Genomic DNA, 23,293 nt, shown 5'->3' with positions numbered 1-23,293 from the left:
TGATCTGATACGTAAAACCAAACCAAACTCACTGCCATCTAGGCGGTGCTGACTCATAGCAGCCCGACAGGACAGAGAACTGCCCCTGTAGGTTTCAGAGACTACGTTTTTATGGGAAGGGAAAACCTTGTCTTTCCCCACGGAGAAGCTGGTGGTTTTGAACTACTGACCTTGGAGTTAGCAGCCCACCATGGAGCCCCTCTATCCCACCAGAGCTCCACCTACTGCACAGTAACAAGTGTTATGTTTTAAAAGTCACGATATCCATTTATACTCTACATTCTTACCTTTGGCCCAATCGAGGAAATTCTAACCTCTTTGATACATTTGCTGAAGACGTCTCTTTTGTGTGTGTGGGGGGGGGGGGAGGGGAGGAAGGTGGTCAAGAGGGCTCGGTGACTCCATGTGTCCCTGGTCAGCAGCTAATAAGTGACGTCATCGTTCTCAGTGCACCTCAAGGTTGTCAATTCGGGCACCCCGTTTTCTAGATTCAGGAGACAGCCTCCACAACCTGGCATATTTCATTCCCCATGATTCTTTATTATTCTTGCTTATTATTTTCCAGTTTGTGTTATTTCCTGGACAGGTGCGGATCCCCCCATAAACACGGTAAGCAAGAGCTTGTGTTTACTTACTAATCTATTGTGAACCTTTACATTCATTTCAGCACGACAGGCGATGGGAATTTTGTGAAACTGTTACCATAGACTTGTCAGCCCATGCTTACTTTGATCCTTGAAGGTCAGAGCAGTTTAGAACCTGACCCAGGCTAGCCTGCCAGAAGTACAACAGCCGTCACCTGGAGGAGTCAAAGTCAATCTCAGGCGAGATCTGCAAAGCCAGAGGGCAGACCCCTGCCCTATCCAGATCGGTTCAGCCGCTGAGAAAGGCAGGGGCAGACTAAGACCTGAAGCAGTGGGGCCAAGGCGCATGCTGCCTTCCTCCCTTGGATCCAAGCTGCAGTTTTCGTGAGAAGAGTCAAGTGGGAAACAGAATGACCCCTGCGCAGGGAACGCTCGTCAGGCCCTGGACTGTGACTACTGGCTTTTCGGAGTTGTGTTGCTTCAGCCTTTTATGTTGTCTTTCTGTAGCACAATGGTTTAAAACTTCATTTACTCATAAGGTAATAACTTAAATGGTCTAAGAGTAAAAATTGAAGGACTGTACTGGACACTGAGTTCAGAAGCAAACAGCTGCAAACACATTTAGAGGTTTGTATTCCCCACCCCACACTGGACACAATTCATGTGGACATCCTTTTGCTGCATGGACCAATCCGCCAGCAGTCTTTCATTTTTCTTTTGTAATTCAATTAATATTATTTAGCTTTGAATTTGTGTGAGAATCTGAGGGTACAAAATAAGAGAGAAGCTCTGAGCTCAGAGAGCTCACAGCCTAGAAGTGGGAACAAGGCAGAAAGTGGCCAGTGCAGAGTACCATGAGGATGTATAGGTAATGTGGCAAGGGAATTGGGAGAGTAATGCACAGAGAGATGTGTGAGGGAGGGACTCGTGGAAGCGTCTTGGAAGCAGAGCTGTTAGAGTGCAGAGTGTCTCAGACATGACTGCTACAGAACATTGTTGTGCACAAGTCTCAGTTCAGGAAAAATAAGTGAGTGATTTTTACTTTTATTCAAAATGAAAAATGTTATTAATCCTTGTGGAAATACATTATACTATAACAATTTCCAAAAAGGACATATATTTACAAAATATTTGTTTTAAATATCTGCTCTGGGTATGACTCGGCTCCAGGGCACCATCCTACAGAATCAACTACGCTTTTCAAGTTCAGTGTTTCACACGTGTTCAACTGGGCGTATTTGAAATACTGGCAGGTAGGTGGCCACGTGGAATCTATTGGCCAAGGTTTTTCATCTATGTCAGAGTAACTCTCAGGAGAGGAAGGGAAGAGCAGTCTAGGGCAGGGGAACAGCATCAGCAAAGGCACACGGAAAAGCCAAGTGAAGGGTGGGGAGTAACAAACAGTCCAGCCAAGAGTGAAATACGGAAAGGCAAACAAAACAAGAGGCTGACCAAGGCCTAATCACAAAGCACCTTATTTCCACATGCAGGCCCTTGTTGGGCTTTATCCCAAAAACAGCAGAGAGCCATTAAGAGGAATTGAACAGCAAAGGGTCAATTTGCCCATGGACTCATTCAATATTAAAATTTAAGATTTGAATTGTGTCTTGGGCTCTTTCAGTTTAAGATATGCTGAATATGCTCTTCCTTGTTGGGTTCCTACTCTAGGACTGTGCACATTTCATTCTAATCTTTTACTTCCTCTTCTTGAGATCTCCTTTGAAATGTTCTGTTTAGCTCTTTGACTTCATCATTCTTCCATGTGCCTTAGCTATTCCATGATTAAAGTGGGGATGAGGATGTAGAGGTAAAACGGAGACGATGTCAAGGAGTCCAGGAAGGAAAATAATGTTTAGAAACTGATTGTGGCAGCAATTATACAATACTGCTGGATGTGATTGAACTATACAATGTTGTGATGTATGGATTAACTTCAAATTAAAAATATTTTTTAAAAAGAGGGAGACGTCGGACAGTATAAAATATGATTAAATAATAATTTATAAATTATCAGGGTTTCATGAGGAAGGGAGGAGGAGGGAAGGAGGGGGAAACATGAGGAGCTGATGCCAAGGGCTCAAGTAGAAAGAAAATGTTTTGAGACTGATGATGGCAACAAATATACAAATGTGCTTGACACAATGGATGCATGTATGGATTGTGATAAGAATTGTAGGAGCCCCCAATAAATTTTTAAAATAAAAAAGAACAAGTTTCCAAATCTGTTCTGACATTCAGTCTTATCTTTCCTTCTTGTCTTGTCCTTTTAATGACCTTTTACTGTCTTCATGAGTGGTGTTATTGGTGCCCTTCCACAGCTCATACGGTTTTCTGTCAGTGTTCAATGCAGCAAATCTGCTCTCGATATTCAGGTGGGATAGACTCAAAGCCATATTTTGGCTCTTGTGGATTTAGTTTAATTTTCTTCAGCTTTAATCTGCACTGCTGCGCAACCTCATATATGATCAACCTATAGATGATGGTCTGTTCCAGAATCAGTCACTGGCCTGATTTTAGCTACTGAGATTGATCTTCTGCACTGTCTCTTCCTACAGAAGCTATGAGGGGGTTGGATAGAAAGCATCATTAAAGAAACCAACCAAATTAGGAGGATGGATGTTTTTGTCTTGAAGAAGGGGAAGCTTGACACATCAAATGTTCAGGTCGTAGACACCTGGCAAGCTGCTTGTATGAAGGCAAGCAATGGAAAATCTATGGGGTTCTTCTACTTTGTCAGTCAGGATGTCCAAGAGGCAAAATTCACACCGCAGCACCAAAATCCAACACTGATACTGATACTTATTAATCCTCAAAGCAGTCCTCTGCCTTTGTTCTTTGCTTTAAAAAACCCCAATCTACAGATATTATTCATATAATTCAGGGGAGTCCGGGCCTCTCTTCATACATTAAAGAAAATGTCCAGTAATCTAAGTCACCATAGATTAATTCTCTTTCCCTAGTGATAAATATTAATGGGCATAAACATATGCTGAATTTTCTTAATAAAAATAACCACAATACATCTGCTGGCAATCTCCAGATGACACAACCTTGCTTGCTGAAAGTGGGACGAATTGAAGCACTGGCTGGTGAAGATCAAGGATTACAGCCTTCAGTGTGGATTGCAACTCGATGTAAGGAAGACCCAACTCCTCACAACTGGATCAAAGGTGACATGATAAACGGAGTTCATCTCACTCGTTCAAAAAGACCAGCCAACCAGCCGGGTGCCATGAGTCCCTTCAAACTCATGGTGTCCCCACGTACGTCAGAGTAGGGCTGAGGGTTCTGCTAGGGCTTTCACTGGCCTTTGATTTTAGAAGCAGACCACTAGGTCTTTCTTATGTAGTGCTTTCAGGTGGACATGAAGCTCGGACCTTTCAGTTAGCAGATGAACCCTTTGCACTGCCAGGGACTCCTTCAAAAAGACTCCTGGGAAAAATAAGTATCGCTGTGCCTTTGCTCAGCATTAATGTGTCTAAAGGTACTACCCAGTCTGCGACCACTATCCTGAAACAATGAAGAGATAGCCGAAGGACAAAAGTCCATGTGCTAAGGAAGTGAGGATGAAAAATTAGAAAGAAAAAAAAATTTTTTTAAGAAAAATTAGAAAGAAACTGAGCCCTAAATTGCATCTGAGTTGACAACTCTTGAGACAACCTCTAGACCTCCCCTTCCATGGCGTAATAAATGTTCCTCATTGTCTAAGCCACTTCTACTTAGGTTTCTATTCTTTACAGGTAAAAACACCCTACCAGATATAGACACTAATTATACTTTTAATTTATTCATTAAAGCAGATACCCTAAGGACCTTTGTTAACTTAGTTAGAGTTACTCTATGTACCTGAAAGTACTAAAGCTTTAAAGCTTCATTATGTTTTTCTAATTAAACAATTCAGAGATTAGGCCAATGTAGACTGACCTTTGCCTAATGAGTCCAGATTATTTTGGTTTTACATTAGTTACCGACTTACCTCTTTCTCGAAAGTAAAATGTAATAAACGCTTGGGAAGTGCTGCCTGAGGTGTATTTCGCCCCTTTCTTTAACTAACGCTTTGGGACAATGAAAGCAACCGAATTTCAGTAAAGGTCAAAACTATACTCAATCCTTGTGATTTCAGTCAATCCACTCTCTTCGTGCATCACCTAGAGACCTAGGATTTATTCAAAAATAGTTTCATCCTTTAGGAAAGGACAGAACAATTCTACCAAAACCGATTGGTTCTGAAGAGGGCAAATTCAAAACCGTTATCATTGTTAGGTGCCATCGAGTCTGCCTCAGACATAGCGACTCTATACACAACAGAATGAAACACTGCACAGCCCTGCACCATCCTCAAAAGTGCTCCTGCACCAGAGGCCATTGGTGCAGCCCCTGTGTCAATCAATTCCATAAAGCACCTTCCTGCTTTGCGCCACCCCTCCCTCCACTTTACCAAACTTAATGTCCTTCCCCTCCGGACGCTGGTCTCTCCTCACCATATGGCCAAAGTAAGAAGTCAGGCCATCTTTGCCTCAAAGAAGCACTTGGGCCTTACTTCTTCCAATAAAGGTCAGTCCGTGGGACTTTCCAACATTTTTCTGCAGTGCCACAATTCAAATGCGTCAATTATTTTTCTGTCTTTCTTATTCAATGTCCAACTGTCACATGCATATGAAGCAACAGAGAACACCATGGCTTGGGTTAGGTGCATCTTGGTCCTCAAAGTAGCATATTTGCTCTTCAGTACTCTAAAGAAGTCTTGGGCCGCAGATTTACCTGATGCAATACATCATTCGATCCTTGATTACTGCTTCAATTAGCATTGATCGGGTATCCAAGTAAGACAAAATTCTTGACAACTTAAACTTTTCTTTATTTATCATGATGTTACCTTTGATCCAGTTGTGAGGAGTTGGGTCTTCCTTAGATTGAGTTGCAATCTATACTGAAGGCATTGATCTTTGATCTTCATAAGCAAGTGCTTCAATTCCTCCTCACTATCAGCAAGGAAGGTTGTGTCATCTGCATATCGCTTGTTGTTAAGAAGCCTTCCTCTGTCCCTGATGCTGCACTTTCTTCGTACAATCCACTTCTTATGATTTGTTCAGCACTTAGATTGAACAACTATGGTGAAGGATATAATCTTATCGTACACCTTTCCTTATTTTAAACCATGCAGTAGTCTCTTGTTCCTTGTTTTGTTTGCACAATTGCCTCTTGATTCATGTACAAATTCCTCAAAAGAACAATGGAGTATTCTGAAATTCCCATTTTTCCCAAGATTATCCACAGTTTATTATGACCAGCACAGTCTAAAGCCTTTGCATAGTCAAACACAAGTAAACATCTTTCTGGTGTTCTCTCCTTTGAGCCAAGATCCATCTGACTTTAGTAATGATATCCCTTGTTCCAAGTCCTCTTCTGAATCTGGTCTGAACTTCCGGCAGTTCCCTGTCAGTGCTGCAACAATTTTACTTGTATAATTATTCATCTGTATTTTGAGCATTCTGCTGAGTCACTTTTCTTTGGAATGGGCACAAATCTCTCCCAGTCATTTGGTAAAGTCTTCCAAATTTCCTGCGTAGCCAAGTGACAGTTTCCAGTGCTTCTTCAGCTTTCTGTGACATTTCCATGGTAGTCCATCAATTCTTGGAATTGATGTTTGGCTAGTACATTAAGTATTGTTTGAATGCCTTCCTTCAACACCATTGTTTCTTACCCCTGTGCTACCTCCTAAATCGGGGGCTGTCTAGTTTTTGTGGTGCAGTGGCCTTGTGTATTCTCTATCTTCCCTTGATGCTTCCTCCATCATTCAACATTTTGTCTATAGAGTCTTTGAAAATTGTAATTCAAGGCTTCAATTTTGTGAGTTCTTTCAGTTTCACATACCCTAAGCCTGGTCTTCCTTTTCAGTATTCCAATTTTAGGTGCATGCACATTTAGTTCTATCCATTCTCAAGCTGCCTTTTGAAATTTTCTATTCCGCTTCTAGACTTCATTCATTCATCCATTTGCTTCCAGTACTCTACAATTAATAGCAAATTTCAGAGACTTTTTGACATCCACTTTGATCTTTAATTTCTTTCCTATCACTTTAATGGCCTTTGGCTTTCCTCTGAATGATGGTTTTGATATCCTCCCATGGGCTCATCCGTTTTTCTGTCATTGGTGTTCAATGCATTAAATGTTATTGAGATTTTTTTTTCTTTGAAATTCAGGTGCGATAGACTCAAGATCATATTTTTACTCTTGTAGATTTATTTTCACTTTCTTCCACGTTATCCTGACCTCACTTATAAGCAATTGATGGTCCATTGCACAGTCAGCCCCTGGCCTGGTTTTAGCTGCTGATGCTGGGCTTCTCCAGCACGTCTTCCCACAGATGTGGTCCACTGGATTCCATCTAGGGAAATCCTTGTTTATATTTGTGTTTTTGTGTTTCTGTTTGTCATACTGTGGTGATGTGTGTGTTGCTGTGATGCTGGAAGCTATGTCCCTAGTTTTTCAAATGTCAGCAGGGTCACCCAAAGTGAACAGGTTTCAGTGGAGCTTCCACACTAAGAACAGACTATGAAGAAGGACTCAGCTCCCCACTTTGGAGGAAGAAACCACTGAAAAGTTGATGCATAGCTTCAAGGCATTTTCAAATTCTGAAAACCTAAGCAAAGGAAGCAGAGCATTGTCTGAGATATTGCCGGAAGATGGGCTCCTCAGGTCTGAGCGTACTCAAAATGCGACTGAGCAGGAGCTGGTTTCTTGGAAGGGAGTCAACCGTGATGACATAGGTCAGGTAAAGCCTGTGGGAGTGGATATTTGGGGGTCTTCATTTGCTGATGGAGCACAACTCAAGGTGAAAAGAAACAGCGGAAAAATCTTCTACTGACTGGAACTTGGAATGTACTGAGTATGGATTTAGAAAAATTGGAAGGACTCAAAAATGAAGTGGAAGGCATGAAGTAAATACAGTAAGCATTATTGAACAGAAATGAACTGATAGTGGCCACTTTGAATCAGAATTTCATATGAGCCAATAAGTCAGGAATAATACAATCAAGAGGAATGCCATAGCATTCATTGTCAGAAAGGACCTTGCTAAATCCATGTCTGTGATCAAATTATAGCTATCTGCTTTCAGCGACATCCAATCCCTACAACTATTATTCAACTTTATGCACCAATCACGAAAGCTAATGATGAAATTGAAGAATTCTACCAATGACGCCTATCAGAAATTGATCAGTCGATCAAAATGCTTATTGGTGATTGGAATGCAAAAGTTGGAAACACCGAGGAAGTAATAGTGGTTGAAAAATACGGACGTGGTGATAGAAATGAACCTAGAGATTGCATGACAGAATTTTACATAAGCAGGACTTGTTAAATAGCAAATTTCTTTTTTCAACAACACAAATTCCAAAGTATATTCCTCCCAACCCCAAAAAAGGACTCAAAGATCAGAGACTCCAGTTAAGCACTGCCTGAAATTATAATCACTTTTCTGTATTTAAAAAAAACTACCCCTTCTAAACCCAACTTCCTCCACAAGCACCGCTTAAACTAAAGTGGCCATTGACCTTTCAAGCTTTGAGCGGTGATGCAGCAGAGTAGTATTTCAAAGAAAAAATAGTTATCGAAATTTTGGATCTGGTTTTCCCATGAGTGTGAATGCTTTAAAAGGTCACATTCAAACTAGGTCACATTTTGGGGGGCAGTGGGTAGGCAAGACAAGTTTCCAACGAAGGCCTGGCAGCATCTATGGGGGTGGGAGGAGGTGAGGGCCCCTGGTCAGAAAGAGGTGCTGAGATCCCTCTATATTCCTGGTACCAAGGTGCTCATCCTCTGGGAAATTGCGGAGCCGAGTCCTTCCCAGACCGCGCAGCCTGAGGCCCGCTGCCCTGTGACGCACGTGTGTGCAGGGGAACTGTGGGTGACCGTGCCTGCGGGCGACTTTCCTATCTGCCTGCTCAGCCCTGGGGAGCAAGATCAGGAAGCTCTGTGTCCCCTCCCCCTCTGCTTCTATTTTGGACATCCCGCAGGGACTCTTTTTGGGGTTCCCGCTGGCTTCAAGGAAGGACTCATGCCCCTCTCTGATTCCAGCTCAGGCCGACACCCTGTCTTTGTTCTGGTGAGTTCATGACCCTGCGTTGCCTCGAACCCTCCAGGAATGGTGCCGAGGGGACACGGAGCCAGTAGGGTACCGTGGGGTCGGGCGAAGAGCCGGCTCCGGAGGCTGCGCGTCTGACGAAGGCCCTGCGGGAGCTCAAACAGGATGGGACTGGGGAGGTATGACTGTTAACGAAGCCAAAGAGAAATAAAAGAGGCGCCAGAAGGAACGTTCTTGATTAGAGATGGTTCGCATTCAGACTACCTACTAACAATATCTGTTAAAACATCAGCTGGACCAACTAATCTGTGAATCGAATACCAAGATGGGCAGATTGGACTCAATCATATGTGTCAAGTCCAAGCTGAACACAGTTTAAGAGTGTGATCGACTACTATGTTCAGATGTGCAAGGATAAGGGAAGTGGCCCGGAAGCCCCCCACCCCACCCCCACCCCCGCCATCGGCACTGTTCACCTCTATCGGACCAAACCACTCTACACGGCAGCACCATCCCTGCACCATCTCTGCAGACTCACCATTAACAAATGTACCGGTACCATCTGGGGACTGCCGTTACCAACAAGACTAAAAGAGTACTTGGAAGAGTATAAATTCCGGGTATCCATGTTTCTCTTCTTCTAAACATTCCTCATCTAGAGTCTATCCGAATGCAGCTCTGTGAAAGAAGCAAACCTGAGCGACTGTGCTGGATGACTGCGTGGAATGCTTCCTAAGAACGGCGGGAGTGGATCTAATTTAAGAGTGTGGAGAGGTAGCTAGGTATTTAAAGAGCTCTCCTCTCTCCCTCTACCTGACTGTAGCTTCCCTCCCTAAGGCTGAGCAAGAGCACTTGATCCTTTCCTATTAATGGTAAAATGGCTCACCTGAACACTGTAGGAGCATTTTATCAGAATGTCTTGCCTTTCTGTGGCTCCTTTCCACGAGGTGTTCGGGCTAGTGCCAGTGGCTGTAGGTGGATAGCTCTCCACAGGAGGCTGTGAAAGTGGGGGGAACCTGGCAGACTCAGGTGAACTTTAACCTCATCTGCCTGGTGATCAGTCATTTCAGAGTTCTTGCATTCTGGTGCACCAAGAGTTTTAGGAAACAGATTGTGCTTGTGAGTATTTATCCATCATTTTATGCAATTAACCAAATCAACCAAAAAAATTGACCACGAAATCCTCTGTTTGTCTTTTTTACTACATGTATGAACTCTCTCGTGTGAATGAGTACTGTAGTAATCCATTTAAAGGGAGGCTTATTTCAGAACTACTTCAACCTGGTGCAAATTGAAAAGATTTCCTCTTTTCCTTTAAGGTTAAAGATATACAGGTGCAACCCAAACCTGCTAATAACACCGATGTAGAACAGACAGTTCACCCCTGACATAGCTGTGTTTCAACCTGTTGTCATTGATTTTTTTGGAAATGGCTTTAGAACTTTCCAACTTGTCCTCAAATTGTCTAGCCATGGACATCAACAACTATCTCCCTTCTATCATGTAGAATACTTTGACATAATTTTCTTCCAGATATAGGGGATACCTGCCTATTTTTCCAAGTGTTTTATTTACTGCTGTTACTATGTGATTAGAATGTATGAAATAAATTGAAAAAACAATCACAAATGTGTATTACCAAAATTAGACCGTCAGTGCTTTAACCTGTGGGTACCATTTTGTGCAGATCTTAAGTGCTAAAATATGGTTTCCTTTACATTTAAGAATAAGTCAAATGAAAACTAATTTAAAATTTCATGAAAATGATCATTTACTTGATTGACCTTGTATGCCTCTGCTAATCTACACAGTAAACAATGCTAGTAGAAACACTGTGGGGGAGAGACAACTCTGCCTCTGTTCAAAAAGAATCAAAAGCATGAAAAAAAAATACAATTTGTATTTAAATAAATTCAGAAAGGAAAAATTCAGCCTAAGAGGAAAAGTAAATTAAAGATCAATCACAATCAATGTCATGACCATAGAAAGAGTACTTTCTCTTGAAGGCCCAGAGTGTCCATCTCTAGCACACTTTCCCTTTTGCTTGTATTATATTTTACACAACTCAGGCTTCTATCCTATTCACTCGCCACTTAGTTCAGGACAAATAGGATTCGGTGACTTTGAAATTTCACTACTATGATATAATACAGGTAACAGATTATGCAATTAATTTGAGGGGCATCTTTTCTAACATGCACACCTTATCTTGATTATCTTATGAGCCAAAATCAAGTATCAACAGAATTCTGTAAAGCTCTAATATTAGGTTTGTTTGTTTTTTTTGGTTTTTTTTTTAGGTTTGTTTTTAAATAACAGGCTTTTACTACAAGCATCTTGTAAGAATAAAATGGACAAAATGTGGAAAGAAATTTAGGATTATACAGAAATCAAACAAAAATGGTAAGATGGCAGCATGGTATCTTTGTTGGTAGAAAACAAAGTGCCTGAAGTTGGAGGATAAAAAGGGGGCAGAGATATTTGAAAAAGAGGAAGACTTTCGACCAGAGGGACTGACACAGTGACTGCATCCACGGGCTCCATGAGAAGGACAATTGTGAGGACGGTACCAATCTGGACAGTGTTTTGTGTATTGTGCAAAGGGTTGCTATGTGTAGGGACCGGCTCAGTGGTGCCTAACAACATCTTTGAAAATGTAAATCACTTTTTGAGTAGATGGGGGGAAAACTGGATGGTAAAACAAAAATACAAAATATTGTTTTAGAAATTAAAATGCTTGATTCATAGTCATCTTGACTATTGGGAATGCTTGCTCTCAAAGTAACTGAACTTCCCTGTAACAGAAGTTTCTGATACTCCCTGGCCCATATTCCAACATAGCTATTCTCTCTTCTCTGTAAGAAATTCTTGAACAGACTTTAAAATGTTGGGGATAAAGCTTTGAGAGACTGGTGCTAAAATAAAGAAAAGGCAATAATTAAGGAGGCTACAGTAACTGTCCTTTCTGTTATCACACAAGAAATGGTGATATGAAACCACTTAGCAAAAGCAGAGGAAAGCCTTCACAGACTAGTCATCAACACCTTCATTTCCACTCTTCCTTTAATAAGTGGGGTTTAACATCTTACACCGATGCCAACATGAAAAACATGTACATGTCTTCTAGTGTAAGTACTACTCATTGGTGTGCGCTTTGGTTAACATGACCGACATGATCAGCAAGTATCAACAACTACACACCTGTTATGTCAGCAAGTATCAACAACTACACACCTGTTATGTCAGCAAGTATCAACAACTACACACCTGTTATGTCAGCAAGTATCAACAACTACACACCTGTTATGTCAGCAAGTATCAACAACTACACACCTGTTATGTCAGCAAGTATCAACAACTACACACCTGTTATGTCAGCAAGTATCAACAACTACACACCTGTTATGTCAGCAAGTATCAACAACTACACACCTGTTATGTCAGCAAGTATCAACAACTACACACCTGTTATGTCAGCAAGTATCAACAACTACACACCTGTTATGTGGGATTCAGCAGATCCTTAGTTCTTGGGGTTCTTTTTCATTCTAGAAGGTCTGACTTTACATTCAGAAATTTATCTTTTGGAAGGTTTCTGTGGCATTGTGTCTACATGCCAAATAGAGGAAGCATAATGCTGCAGATGTAATAAGAAATGCATGTAATCGTGCCAGAAAGGTGAGCGTCTCAGCCTGCCAGATTGTCAGAACAAAGTGTTCTTGTGTTGAGGGAGTGCTTGAGCAGGAGCCCACTGTTTGTCTGTTTCTCTAATACTAAACCTATAAATATATGTACAGAGATCTATTTCCCCCTCGTCATACATAAATATACTTACACCTGTATATTCCTGTATTTAGATCTCTATAACGGCCCTTTGCCTCCTAGTTCTTTCCTCTATTTCTTTGTATTTTCCTCTTGTCCCACTATCATGTTCATCCTTCTTTTGGGTTTCAGGATTCCTCTCAGTTCCTTGCCCTTGATCCAGCCCTGCCAGACCTCTTACACCCTCCTTGCCACTGATTTTGGATCACTTGTTCCTTTGTCCCTGGGTTTGTTAACACCCACTTCCTTTCCCCCACCTCCCCCTCTCCCATGTCCCCCTGGAACTATCATTCCTTTGTTTTCTCTTTCAGCTTGTTTATCCCACCTATCTCTTCCAGGTAGACATGGAGCAACAACAATATGTACCATCAATACCAAGGGCTCAAGTAGAAAGCAAATGTTTTGAGAATGATGAGGGAAACAAATGTACAAAAGTGCTTGACACAATGGATGGATGGATGAATTGTGATGAGAGTTGTATGAGCTCCCAATAAAATTATTTTTAAAAGAAATGCATGTAAGATGTTCAGGCTAACACACAAAGTTAAATTTAAATACTCGGGGGCGGGGGGTGAAAAACTTATCTGGATCACCAAAGTCAGAACTATACTTGAATGTCATAATATTAAGGCTAAACAACCTTCATGAATAGACTAGAATGTAGGGAGGGCATTTCTGAGCACCAGAAGTACGCACACAGCACAGAGAACTGACTCGGCCTACATTGCCGCCACATCGCACTCGGTTCCTTACGTTTATGAGCTTCTTTAGTGTAGACACCCATCTGACCCTTCTCTACCCCAGAAGCAGAAGGGTCCTCTGAGTTTCCTCAAACTCAAACCATGTTCTCTGCTCTACATGACCTCTACTTTCCCTCACCCATGCAGAAGAGAGTCCCTCAAGCACTGTATTGTTAACTAGAAACTTTTAAATTGTTTTTATTCTGAGACTTCTCAAAAACCTTTAATATGCTAATGTGAATGGCAACGCCCCCAACAGAGAGCTTCAAAAGGCAGGGTTTCTCAAATGCAATTGACTCCAGAAACTTTTTCCAATGACACAGAGCACAATTTTGGTGACACTGGTCTATGATCTTGAACTTCAATTTAACCTTATTGTGCTTTGTATCTACTTATCTGATCGCATGGGATTTCTTGTATCCAATCCAAACTGATGTAATAAACATTTGTTGAACGCCTGCTGTGTGTTGCATAATGGAATGGTGAGAGATAAGAAGGTAAGTCAAGACATTTCCCTTACCCCAGGTATGCTATGCGTGAAGGTTCTTCCCCAGTACTCAACTTTCCCACCTCCCCTCATCTCTGACACACCAGGTAGCAGCCTGAAGAGCCTTCTCTCATTTGATCACACATCAGACTCTTATTGTGACACAGCGGAAGAATTGCTAAACCAACTTGCCCTCAAAGTATTTATGCCAAATGAAGCAGTCACAGTTAGGGGCCATTAGAACTCTCCAAGTCATAGGACTCTCCCTTTAATCTTGTCACTAGCCTACCGAATCAAAACATGCTGCTGTGGAGAAGTCAGTCGCAATGTCCACTCACAGAAACCCTATGGAACTCCTCAAAGGATTGACAAGGCAGAAGCAGAGCCACATCTTCCTCCGTTGAAACAGCTGGTGGGTTTGAACCACTGACCTTTTGGTTACAGCCCATCACTTAACCACTGCACCACTCATGCTCCTCGTTGGATTACTCAAAAGTGTCCATTTACAGAAACATGAGCACTACCTAAGGGTGAAGAATTGCTAGAAAGAAAGCAGCACACCATGGCAGTGTCCCTTTCTTAAATCCTTTTCCTCCATTAGTCACTGTAGCATCATGCCCCTGACCACCTTCCATTGCCCCTCTTGGGTCTGCTTCTGGCAAATAGTCCTTACTGTTGGAACTTCCTCGAATTCATTATTTCTCTCCTTTCTTCTTGACAATATGGAGTAACTTTATTCACCCCACAATCTCAAATCCACAGAAATTCCATAGTCTCGCAACTACAACTTATCAATAGATTTGTCATACGGATATTATAGCAATCGTATGTGCTGTATTGAGCCTTTGCCTGTGTTCACAACTGGCATGGAACCCTTTGTCTCCATCCAGAAGAAACACATTAACACATCAATAAATTGAGCATGAGTCACTGTCTTGAAATGTTTTAAGTTCCTGTTACTATCAAATTGTTAATTATATAATAAAATATTTAAGCTATTAGTATAGGATTTTGGAGAAATACAAATTTGGGGGTCAATTTTACTATCAAGTGAAGTAGTAAATAATGCTACTATTAATTTAGAAAATATATCTGACAAATAGAAGGAAGGTCAAAATGTCTTTCGACAGGAAAGAAAAGAGAAGTTAAAAATAAGGTGATCCATGTAAGAATGATTGATTTTTGAAAAAGGAGTCTAAAAAAGGCTTGTTGGTTCCCAGGATTCAGTGCTTTGTAATTATGTGAGTGCTGTTGGTACTTGATCTATTAAGGAGAAATTAAAATGAGACTCAAATGTTAAATTGACCTTTACGGAGTAGGAATTTTTTCTCTAAACAATTTGCAACATACTTTCTGTGCCTGGAGGGAGAAAGTGAAAATGAAACCACGTGGTGCCGCCTCTCCCTAGATGACTGGTGGCCAGAGTGTTCTGGAGACGTCCTCGGGTGCCCAGCGGTGGCAGAGCTGGGCCTGAAACCAGACCGCGGAGCCTCGGCGCTGTGCTGGTGTCCCTCAGCCAGGTGTCTCCCTTCCTCTGACTCAGGCATCATTCATCGTACTAAGAAGTTCTGTGCCAAACCATTCCTCGGCACAACACATTCTCACTCTGCTTTTCCACTGGCCTTCCAGGGTGCTTCCAGAGAGACACGGTTCAGCGGGTCTTCATTTCAGCATGCCTTTCTCATTCTCCTCTGCTCCTCTCCTCATTCCAACCTCATTTATTCCCCCCTTTGCCCTCGGGGCCCTTCGTAGGGTGCTCCTTCTCACTGTCCTCTGAAGGCATGAGGAAGGAGTCTATGATGTCCACTCGGTGCTAGTGTACCTGAGGATCCACGCTGTGCGAGTATGACTGAGTATCTACTCTGTGCGGTGTGAGTGTCACTCTGTGCCAGTGTGACCGACTGTCGACTCGGTGCCAGCATGAGTGTACACTCTGTGCCAGTGTGACCAAGTGTCTGCTCTGTGCCAGCGTGAATGATGGTCAGCTCTGTGCTGGTGTGACCAAGTATCCGCCCTGTGCTAGTGTGACTGAGTGTCCACCCTGTGCCAGCCTGACTGTCTGCTCTGTGCGATATGACTGAGTGTCCACTCTGGGGAGTATGAGTGAGTGTGCACTCTGTGTCGGTGTCACCAAGTGTCATCTCTGTGCCACCATGACCTAGGTCCACCGTGACCTAGTGTTCACCAGGACCTAGTGTCCACCGTGACCTAGTGTCCACCCGGACCTAGTGTCCACCGTGACCTAGTGTCCACAGTGACCTAGTGTCCACCGTGACCTAGTGTCCACCATGACCTAGTGTCCACCAGGACCTAGTGTCCACCAGGACCTAGTGTCCACCGTGACCTAGTGTCCACTGTGACCTAGTATCCATCGTGACCTAGTATCCACCGTGACCTAGTGTCCACCAGGACCTAGGTCCTAATACAAGAATAAATTCACCAAATGCATATACAAGGATGAGTCAGAATTAACTCAAAGGCAACAAATTTGGCTTCGGTTTTGCTTTACATCCTAGGTACGCTATCTACTAGGCGCAATGTGACTGCGGCAAGAGAAACAGACCCGTCTCTTTCTTTATGGCGTGCATAGCATGGTGGGGGAAGAGCTTTAGTAAAATAATTATAACACGATGCTGGTTTCACTCTGTCGACATACTTCAGCTGTAGTTAGTAAGTGCTTATTTAACTGTATGCCCTGTGTCTAATCCTCATTGTTAGACAACATAGTGTTCAATCAGTTGTGTTTTAAAGATGTATAAGAAAGCACCCAAGTTATTTTAGTCTAAAAAGCTTTCTCATGTACCGATATATCCCCAATCTCAACAATATCCTAAAGTCTATACCAGTGGCTAATTTAATGATACTGTAGAGCCCTGATTGTGTAATGGTTACTCATTGGGAGCAGTCTGCATGTTCAGCAGTTCAAAACCACAAGCAGCTCTGTGGGAGAAGGATTTGGCTTTCTACTCCTGTAAGCTAAACTGTTACCCTTCTCAGAAACCCACAGGGTGGGTGCTGTGCATCAGCATTGACTCTATGGCAGTGAGTTTGGTTTGGAGGGAGTTATTAGAATTAATAAAGACCCCATAGAGGTTGCTTAAAATATTCCTCAAATAAACTGATAATGCTGCCACTCACCTTGAACAAAGATATATGCACACCTTAGGTATATGAATGGATTTCGAGTTCACATTAATTGCAAACCTTAAACTAAGAGTGATAAGCTCAATGCTCACCCTCATGATGGAATCACTGATGATAAGGGAACTACTGTAAAGTGTGGTGAAGAAATCACATGCTACCTGGCTATCAGAATGAATCGCATCTGAGGTCTTAAAGCTTATCTTAAAACAAGCATTCATCTAAGAAAGGTTTCAGCTAACCCCACACAGAAGAGGCATATCAGTCTGTGTGCTCCAAGAAGTGTAAACAATAAAATCAAAGGCCAGAGTAGGGAACTGTGTTAGAACTAAAATTCTGAGGAACTGGTTTGCAGAGGCTATGGATGACAGTCCACCACTTGTCATTTTGTGGTGGCTTGTTTGTTGCTATGAGGCTTGACCCTCTGTCACTGGTATTTCAAATGCCAGCTGGGCCCTCCACAGTGAACAGGCTTGCAGACGAAGAATAGAATACGAAGAAGGAATCAGCTGTCCACGTCCCACGACACAGCCACTGGAAACCTTCTGGATACAATAGTAACACTGTCAGATACTGAAAACCTCATGGAAAGAGAGCATGGTCGGAGATAGAGGCAGAAGGGAAGCCCCACAGGTTTCAAGGCCCTCAAACTTACTAAGAGCTGCCTTCTCAGAGTACAGTTCTCCACAATAACATATATGGAGGAGAGCCTGTGGAAGCAAAGCCTTCGAGAACTTTATTTCCTGATGGGGCAAAACTAAAATGAGAAGAAACAATTGCAAGATTAATAAATTTGGACTCTCTGAAGTATGAATCTAGGAAAATTGGAAGATGTGAAAAAATGAAACGGAATGCATGTATGGATTGTGATATGAGTTGTATGAGCCCCAATAAAATGATTTTATAAAAACATGTTTAAAGAAAGGTGTTTTATTGACTACTCTAAGGCCTTGGCCTGGGTGGACTATAATCAACTATGGATGGGAAGAATGGGAATTTCATAACACCACATTGTGCTCATATGGTGAAAACAGAATAAAGAATAGAACATGGTTTAAAATCAAGAAAGGTTTGTACCAGGGTTGTATCCACTGACCATATTGCTTCAATCTGTATGCTGAGGAGATAATTAAAAAGCTATTTAGATGATGAAGAAGGCAGTATTGAGATTGGAAGTGAGCTTTTTAACAATGGCAAAGCCTTGCTTGCTTAAAGCAAGGACATGAAGCACTTAGTAATGAAGATCAAAGACAGGAGCCATCAGTAGAGATTACACTCAATATAGAGACAACCCAAACCCTCACAATGGGACCAGTAAGTGACATCATGGGAAATGGAGATAAGGTTGAAGTTGTCAAGGATTTTTGTCTTGCTTGGATCTACAATCAATGCTCTCAGAAGACAAGAGATCAAACAACACATTGCATTGGGTAAATCTGCTGCAAAAGATCTCTTTAAAGTGTTGAAAAGCTGGGAAGTTACTTTGAGGTCTAAGGTACACCTTGACCCAAGTTATAGTATTTTCAATTGCCTAATATGCATGGGGAAATTGGGCATTGAATAAGGAAGATCAAGGATGAATCAAGTCATTAAGTGATTGTGCTGGCAAAGAATATTGGACATACCATGGACTGCCAAAAGAACAAACATCTGTCTTGGAAAAACAACAGCCAAATTGCTCCTTAGAGACTAGGATAGAGACTTTGTCTCCGGTACTTTGGGCTTGTCAGGAAAGACCAGTCCCTGGAGAAGGACCTCCAGTTTGGTGAATTAGTGGGGTGGTTAATAAGAGAAAGACTCTCAACAAGATGAACAGTGGCTGCACTGATATACTCGAGCCTAAGAACAATTGTACAGGTGGCACAGGACCAGCCAGTGCCTCATTCTGTTGTTACAGGGTCATGAACATGAGTAAGAAGCAACTTGACCGCACCTAAGACAATAACATGGATGACAGCGCAATCCTAACTCCATTTTCAGAGACCGTATGGGGAATTTTTTTTAAAAAAACTAAATGTACTATCACAAACTATGGTTATGATCCATTTAACAAGAGAATGGTCATGTAGAAAAATGTTTGATACAGGAGTTGATGATTAAGGAATAGCTCTTTAGAGGGTCAAGAGGACATTATAGAAACTATAGAGCCTTGAGGATAACTTCTGGGGAGAGGAAGTTGAAGATGAGAGTGGAAAGGCAAGCAAGGGACTGATGGAGCAGAACTAAGGTCTTCAGGAAGAAAAGCATCAAAGGGCAGTATTCACAAGTGTGAGTTACTCGGAAGCAGGCGGATAAGAATATAGTCCTAGTTCACCCAATTCTCCACGCATGCACTACTGTACCTGATCCACGGGCACTTCCACTTTCACATCCTGGTCCTCTTTCACGTCTGGGGCCCCTTGGGTTTCTGCATTAGCAGTCCGAGCTTTATACACATCACCTTCTGAGACATAAGAAAAGGGTTAGTTCAACCCATTGAAAACAAAAGTAGGCTGTGTTTCTGGCCTAAGAAAATCAAAGTTGCAATAGAGGCAAGCAAAATTTCATATTCTTTTAGCTTCCTGTGCCACCAAGGATGCAATCTGACCCTGTCATCACAGACACACACTCCACCCCAGGGGCGCTCACGCTCTCCTTTAATGTTCCCTTGTCCTTTGTTTAAGCTTCCATGCTAGAACTCTAGTACTCCAGTACCCTAGAGTACTAAGCCCTTGTGGTGCAATGGTTCAAACCTACCGAGCAGCTCTGAGGGAGAAAAACCTGGCAACCTTCCCTCGTTTTGGGGCAGATCTCCTCTGTCATGTGAGATCTCTATGAAACAAAATAGTTACACATTTAAATATTTTTACAGTATTTACAATTTTACAGTATTTACAATATTTTCACAGTAGAAAATTTACTTGGGAAAAACGCATTCTTAATATGGTCCCATTGATGAGGCTGACTGCTCCTGTTAAAGAGTTACAGTCCCATCCCCTAGAGGCACAGGCGAGGGACTCAAACAGCTTCACGACTGGACAGAGATTTTTGTAAATCGAACTATGGTATAATATGATACTTGGACAGTTGACCACCCTCTTGACCCAACCTGAATTTTCTCTAGGCTCAAATATCTCTTTCTTGTTCCGTGACAGAAATTTCTTCTCTGGCTTTTAAAATATTGTTGGGGGTCTTCTCTTTCTTACTCTTTACTGTTATTTTTATCTCTATACGATTATCATTTTCACCTTTTGTATCATTATGTTTGGGTTTTTTATTGCTTTCAGTGAGGTTTCCCAGCTTATGAAGCACAGAAGGAGTGGATGCACAGAAACAATAACTGATGCAATGGTTTACTGGGACGGGTTTTGGAGAGGGGGAAGGGAATTAGGGAGCAAACAATGGATGTGGTAGGGGGAGGGAGCATTACAGATGATTGTGATGATGTCTGTACAACCCTTTTTAAAAGCAATTTAACTATGGAAGTGTATGCTGTCTGAATGTTACATCAAGAAAACTACTAAGAAAGAAAAAGAGTAACATGGGTGAAGGAGAAAAATTGTTGCTTAGGAGGCATTGAGTTTATGTTATTGTGCTGGAATAAATAATGGTTGTACAACATGACGAGTATAATCAATGGCATTGCATTGTACATGTAGAAGGTGTTGAATTGGAAGATGTTTTGTTGTTTATATTTTTGCCATAATTTAAAAAATAATTACATAAATACCAGTGAGAATAACAAAGGAGAAAATGTCCTCACATTGATAGAGCAATGATTGTGGAACACTCGATATGATTGAATTATTGAGTTGTATGACATGCGGGTTAAGTGCCAATAAAACTGTTTTAAAAAACAAAGATTTAGAGTCTCAGAAACCCTAGGTGGTTGCTCGTAGTCAGAATAGACTCAGTGACAACGGGTTTGAGTTTTGGTTACAGCAAAATGGAATTTCACATGACCTGCCCCAGAAGGTTCTACCAAAGAGTGTTGCTTTCCTTCTCTTGCATAGAAAACAGAATCTTGTGCTTCCGTTGGTATGCCTTCATGTTTATTAGGTTCGTTCCCTTTGGAATTCTCCTGCGGTATAAATAAAACATAACAAGCATATCAGGAAGTGAGCCTTATCCATTATTCTGTTTTATCAGAAGAGACACTAAGTTCTTTAAGCTAAACAGCAGATTGGAATTCAGATACTTCAAAAGAAACCAGACCTCTAACACAATATAAACTAATCCTTACATTTCCCTTCAATAATATGTGTAAAATGACAGTAATAATTATCTCCTCTTGACCATACTTCAACCCGATGCTCCAAGATGTGAATGCAACATACCGGAACCAATGGAGAGGTCTGAGGGGCCAGCCCCAATCCTAACTATGAGGACAGGCCCAGTCTCCATGCAGAAGAATTCACTTCAGAGGACAACACTGTAGCTATAGCTCAGGGAGAGAGACATGTCTGATCATACCACACAGGAGCAAATAACGGGAGAGGAAGAAAAAGTGGAGCACATCCTGGCCCACCAAGCCCTGAGGATGATATTCTAGCTCAGAGCAGCCAAAGCACAGAGAGGATCATAGGGCCGGCCCCACCACAAGACAGGACATCCCTCACCCACTCATAGCATTACCAGAAACAACACTGGAGACCATTCGGGAATGACTCCTGATCTGACCCCACCAACAGTGAGGCAAAACAGTAAGGGTGTACAACAGAACAAAAAGGGAAACAGAGAAACAAAGCCCCCAGGGAATACCAAATATAAGACTTTGGGGCCAGGGCATGGCACCCCATCAGACTCAACCAGAAAATACTCCTAAAGGTCAACAGACCTTGAATTATTTACAGGCTTTTCTTTCTTTTTTTAAAATTTTTTCTGTCATTTTGTTGTTGTTGTTTTCTTTTATTGCTTTATTTTGCAATGTCTTGTTTTTTGTGCATATTATTATCCCTGCAGGTATATCTAGATAAGATAGGCAGGATAAACAATCTGGAGGAGAAAACAACAGAACTGATGGTTCTGGGGCGAAATGAAGTGGGTGTTAACAAATCCAGAGACCAGAGAACAAGTAATCCAAAATAATGGCAAGGAGGGTGTAAAAGGACTGGTATGGCTTGATCAAGTGAAATATAACCAAGAGAAATTACTGAAACCCAAATGAATGATGAGCATGATAGTGGGACAAGAGGAAAGTAAAAAGAAATAGAGGAAATGACTAGGAGGAAAATGGCATTTATGGAGGTATTAATACAGGTGTGTGCATATGTAAATATATTTATAGATAATGATTGGGAAATATATCTATGTGCATATATTTATAGGTTTAGTATTAAGGTAGCGGATGGACATTGGGATTCTACTCAAGTACTCCTTCAATGCAAAAACACTTTGTTCTAATAACCCGGCACTCCATGATGCACACCTTCCTGACAAGAATGCTGAAGACAAAGTGGGTGCATAAGCAAATGTAAAGAAAGCTGATGGTGCCCGGCTATCAAAAGGTATAGCATCTGGGGTCTTAACGGCTTGTAAGTAGACAAATGGCCATCTAACTGAGAAGCAACAAAGCCCACATGGAAAAAACACACCAGCCTGTGTGATCATGAAATGTCGATGGGATCAGGCATCAAAGACCAAAAAAATCATATCAATGTGAATGAGAGGAAGTGCAGAGTGGATACCCAAAGCCCATCTGTAGGCAACTGGACATCCCTTTACAGAAGGGTCACTGGGAGAAGACGAGCCAGTCTGGGTGCAGTATAAGACCGATGAAACATACTACTTTCCTCTAGTTATTTAATGTTTCCTCCCCACCACTATCATGATTCCAATTCCACCTTACATATCCGGTTAGGCCAGAGTCTGTACACTGGACACACAGGAATTCCAGGACAGATAAAGCCCTCAGGACCAATAATGAGAGTAGCCATACCAGGAGGGGAAGGGGAAGGTGGGGGAGATATAGGGAACTGATCACAATAATCAACATATAACCCCCTCCCTGGAGGACAGACAACAGAAAAGTGGGTGAAGGGAGACGTCAGAAAGTGTAAGACATGAAAAAATATTAATAATTTATAAAGTATCAAGGGTTCATGAGGGAAGGAGGGTGGGAGAGGGAGGGGAAAATTGAGGAGCTGGTACCAAGGGCCCAATAGAAAGAAAATATTTTGAGGATGACGAGGGCAACAAATGTGCTTGACGCAATGGGTGGATGAATGCATTGTAATAAGAGTTGTACGAGCCCCCAATAAAAGGATATAAAAATAATTTATTATTATTAACTCCTCTCTCCCTGCTAGGGGCAGCCTGGAAGTACCATATCACAAAAGGAAACTAGTTATCATTGAGTGACTCTGAACCCCAGGAGATCCAACCGCTGTTAGAGAACTGTGCCCCATTGGATTTTCAATGGCAGTTTCATTAGAAGCAGATTTCCAGCCTT

General features: G+C 41.9%; 1 protein-coding gene and 1 pseudogene across 1 annotated transcript in view; one reads left to right on the top strand and one right to left on the bottom strand.

Annotated features, from left to right (window-relative positions):
• Positions 1-8,702: 8,702 nt before the first annotated feature.
• On the top strand, positions 8,703-9,317 carry LOC142455399 (suppressor of cytokine signaling 2 pseudogene; annotated as a pseudogene).
• A 188-nt stretch (positions 9,318-9,505) lies between these two features.
• DCDC2C (doublecortin domain containing 2C) overlaps positions 9,506-23,293 on the bottom strand; it is a 111,980-nt gene continuing 98,192 nt past the window's right edge. The window contains exons 7-9 of the mRNA XM_075557177.1: positions 20,806-20,923; positions 19,206-19,306; positions 9,506-9,670 (exon numbers count right to left, since the gene is read on the bottom strand). Of these exons, the coding sequence (XP_075413292.1) occupies positions 9,506-9,670; positions 19,206-19,306; positions 20,806-20,923 (384 nt within the window). The remainder of the gene's footprint in view (positions 9,671-19,205; positions 19,307-20,805; positions 20,924-23,293) is intronic.

Source organism: Tenrec ecaudatus, chromosome 8 (assembly GCF_050624435.1).
Source record: "Tenrec ecaudatus isolate mTenEca1 chromosome 8, mTenEca1.hap1, whole genome shotgun sequence".
Classification (NCBI taxonomy): domain Eukaryota; kingdom Metazoa; phylum Chordata; class Mammalia; order Afrosoricida; family Tenrecidae; genus Tenrec; species Tenrec ecaudatus.
Note: the sequence above shows the minus strand (reverse complement) of the source record. Positions and strands in the feature narration are given on the sequence as shown.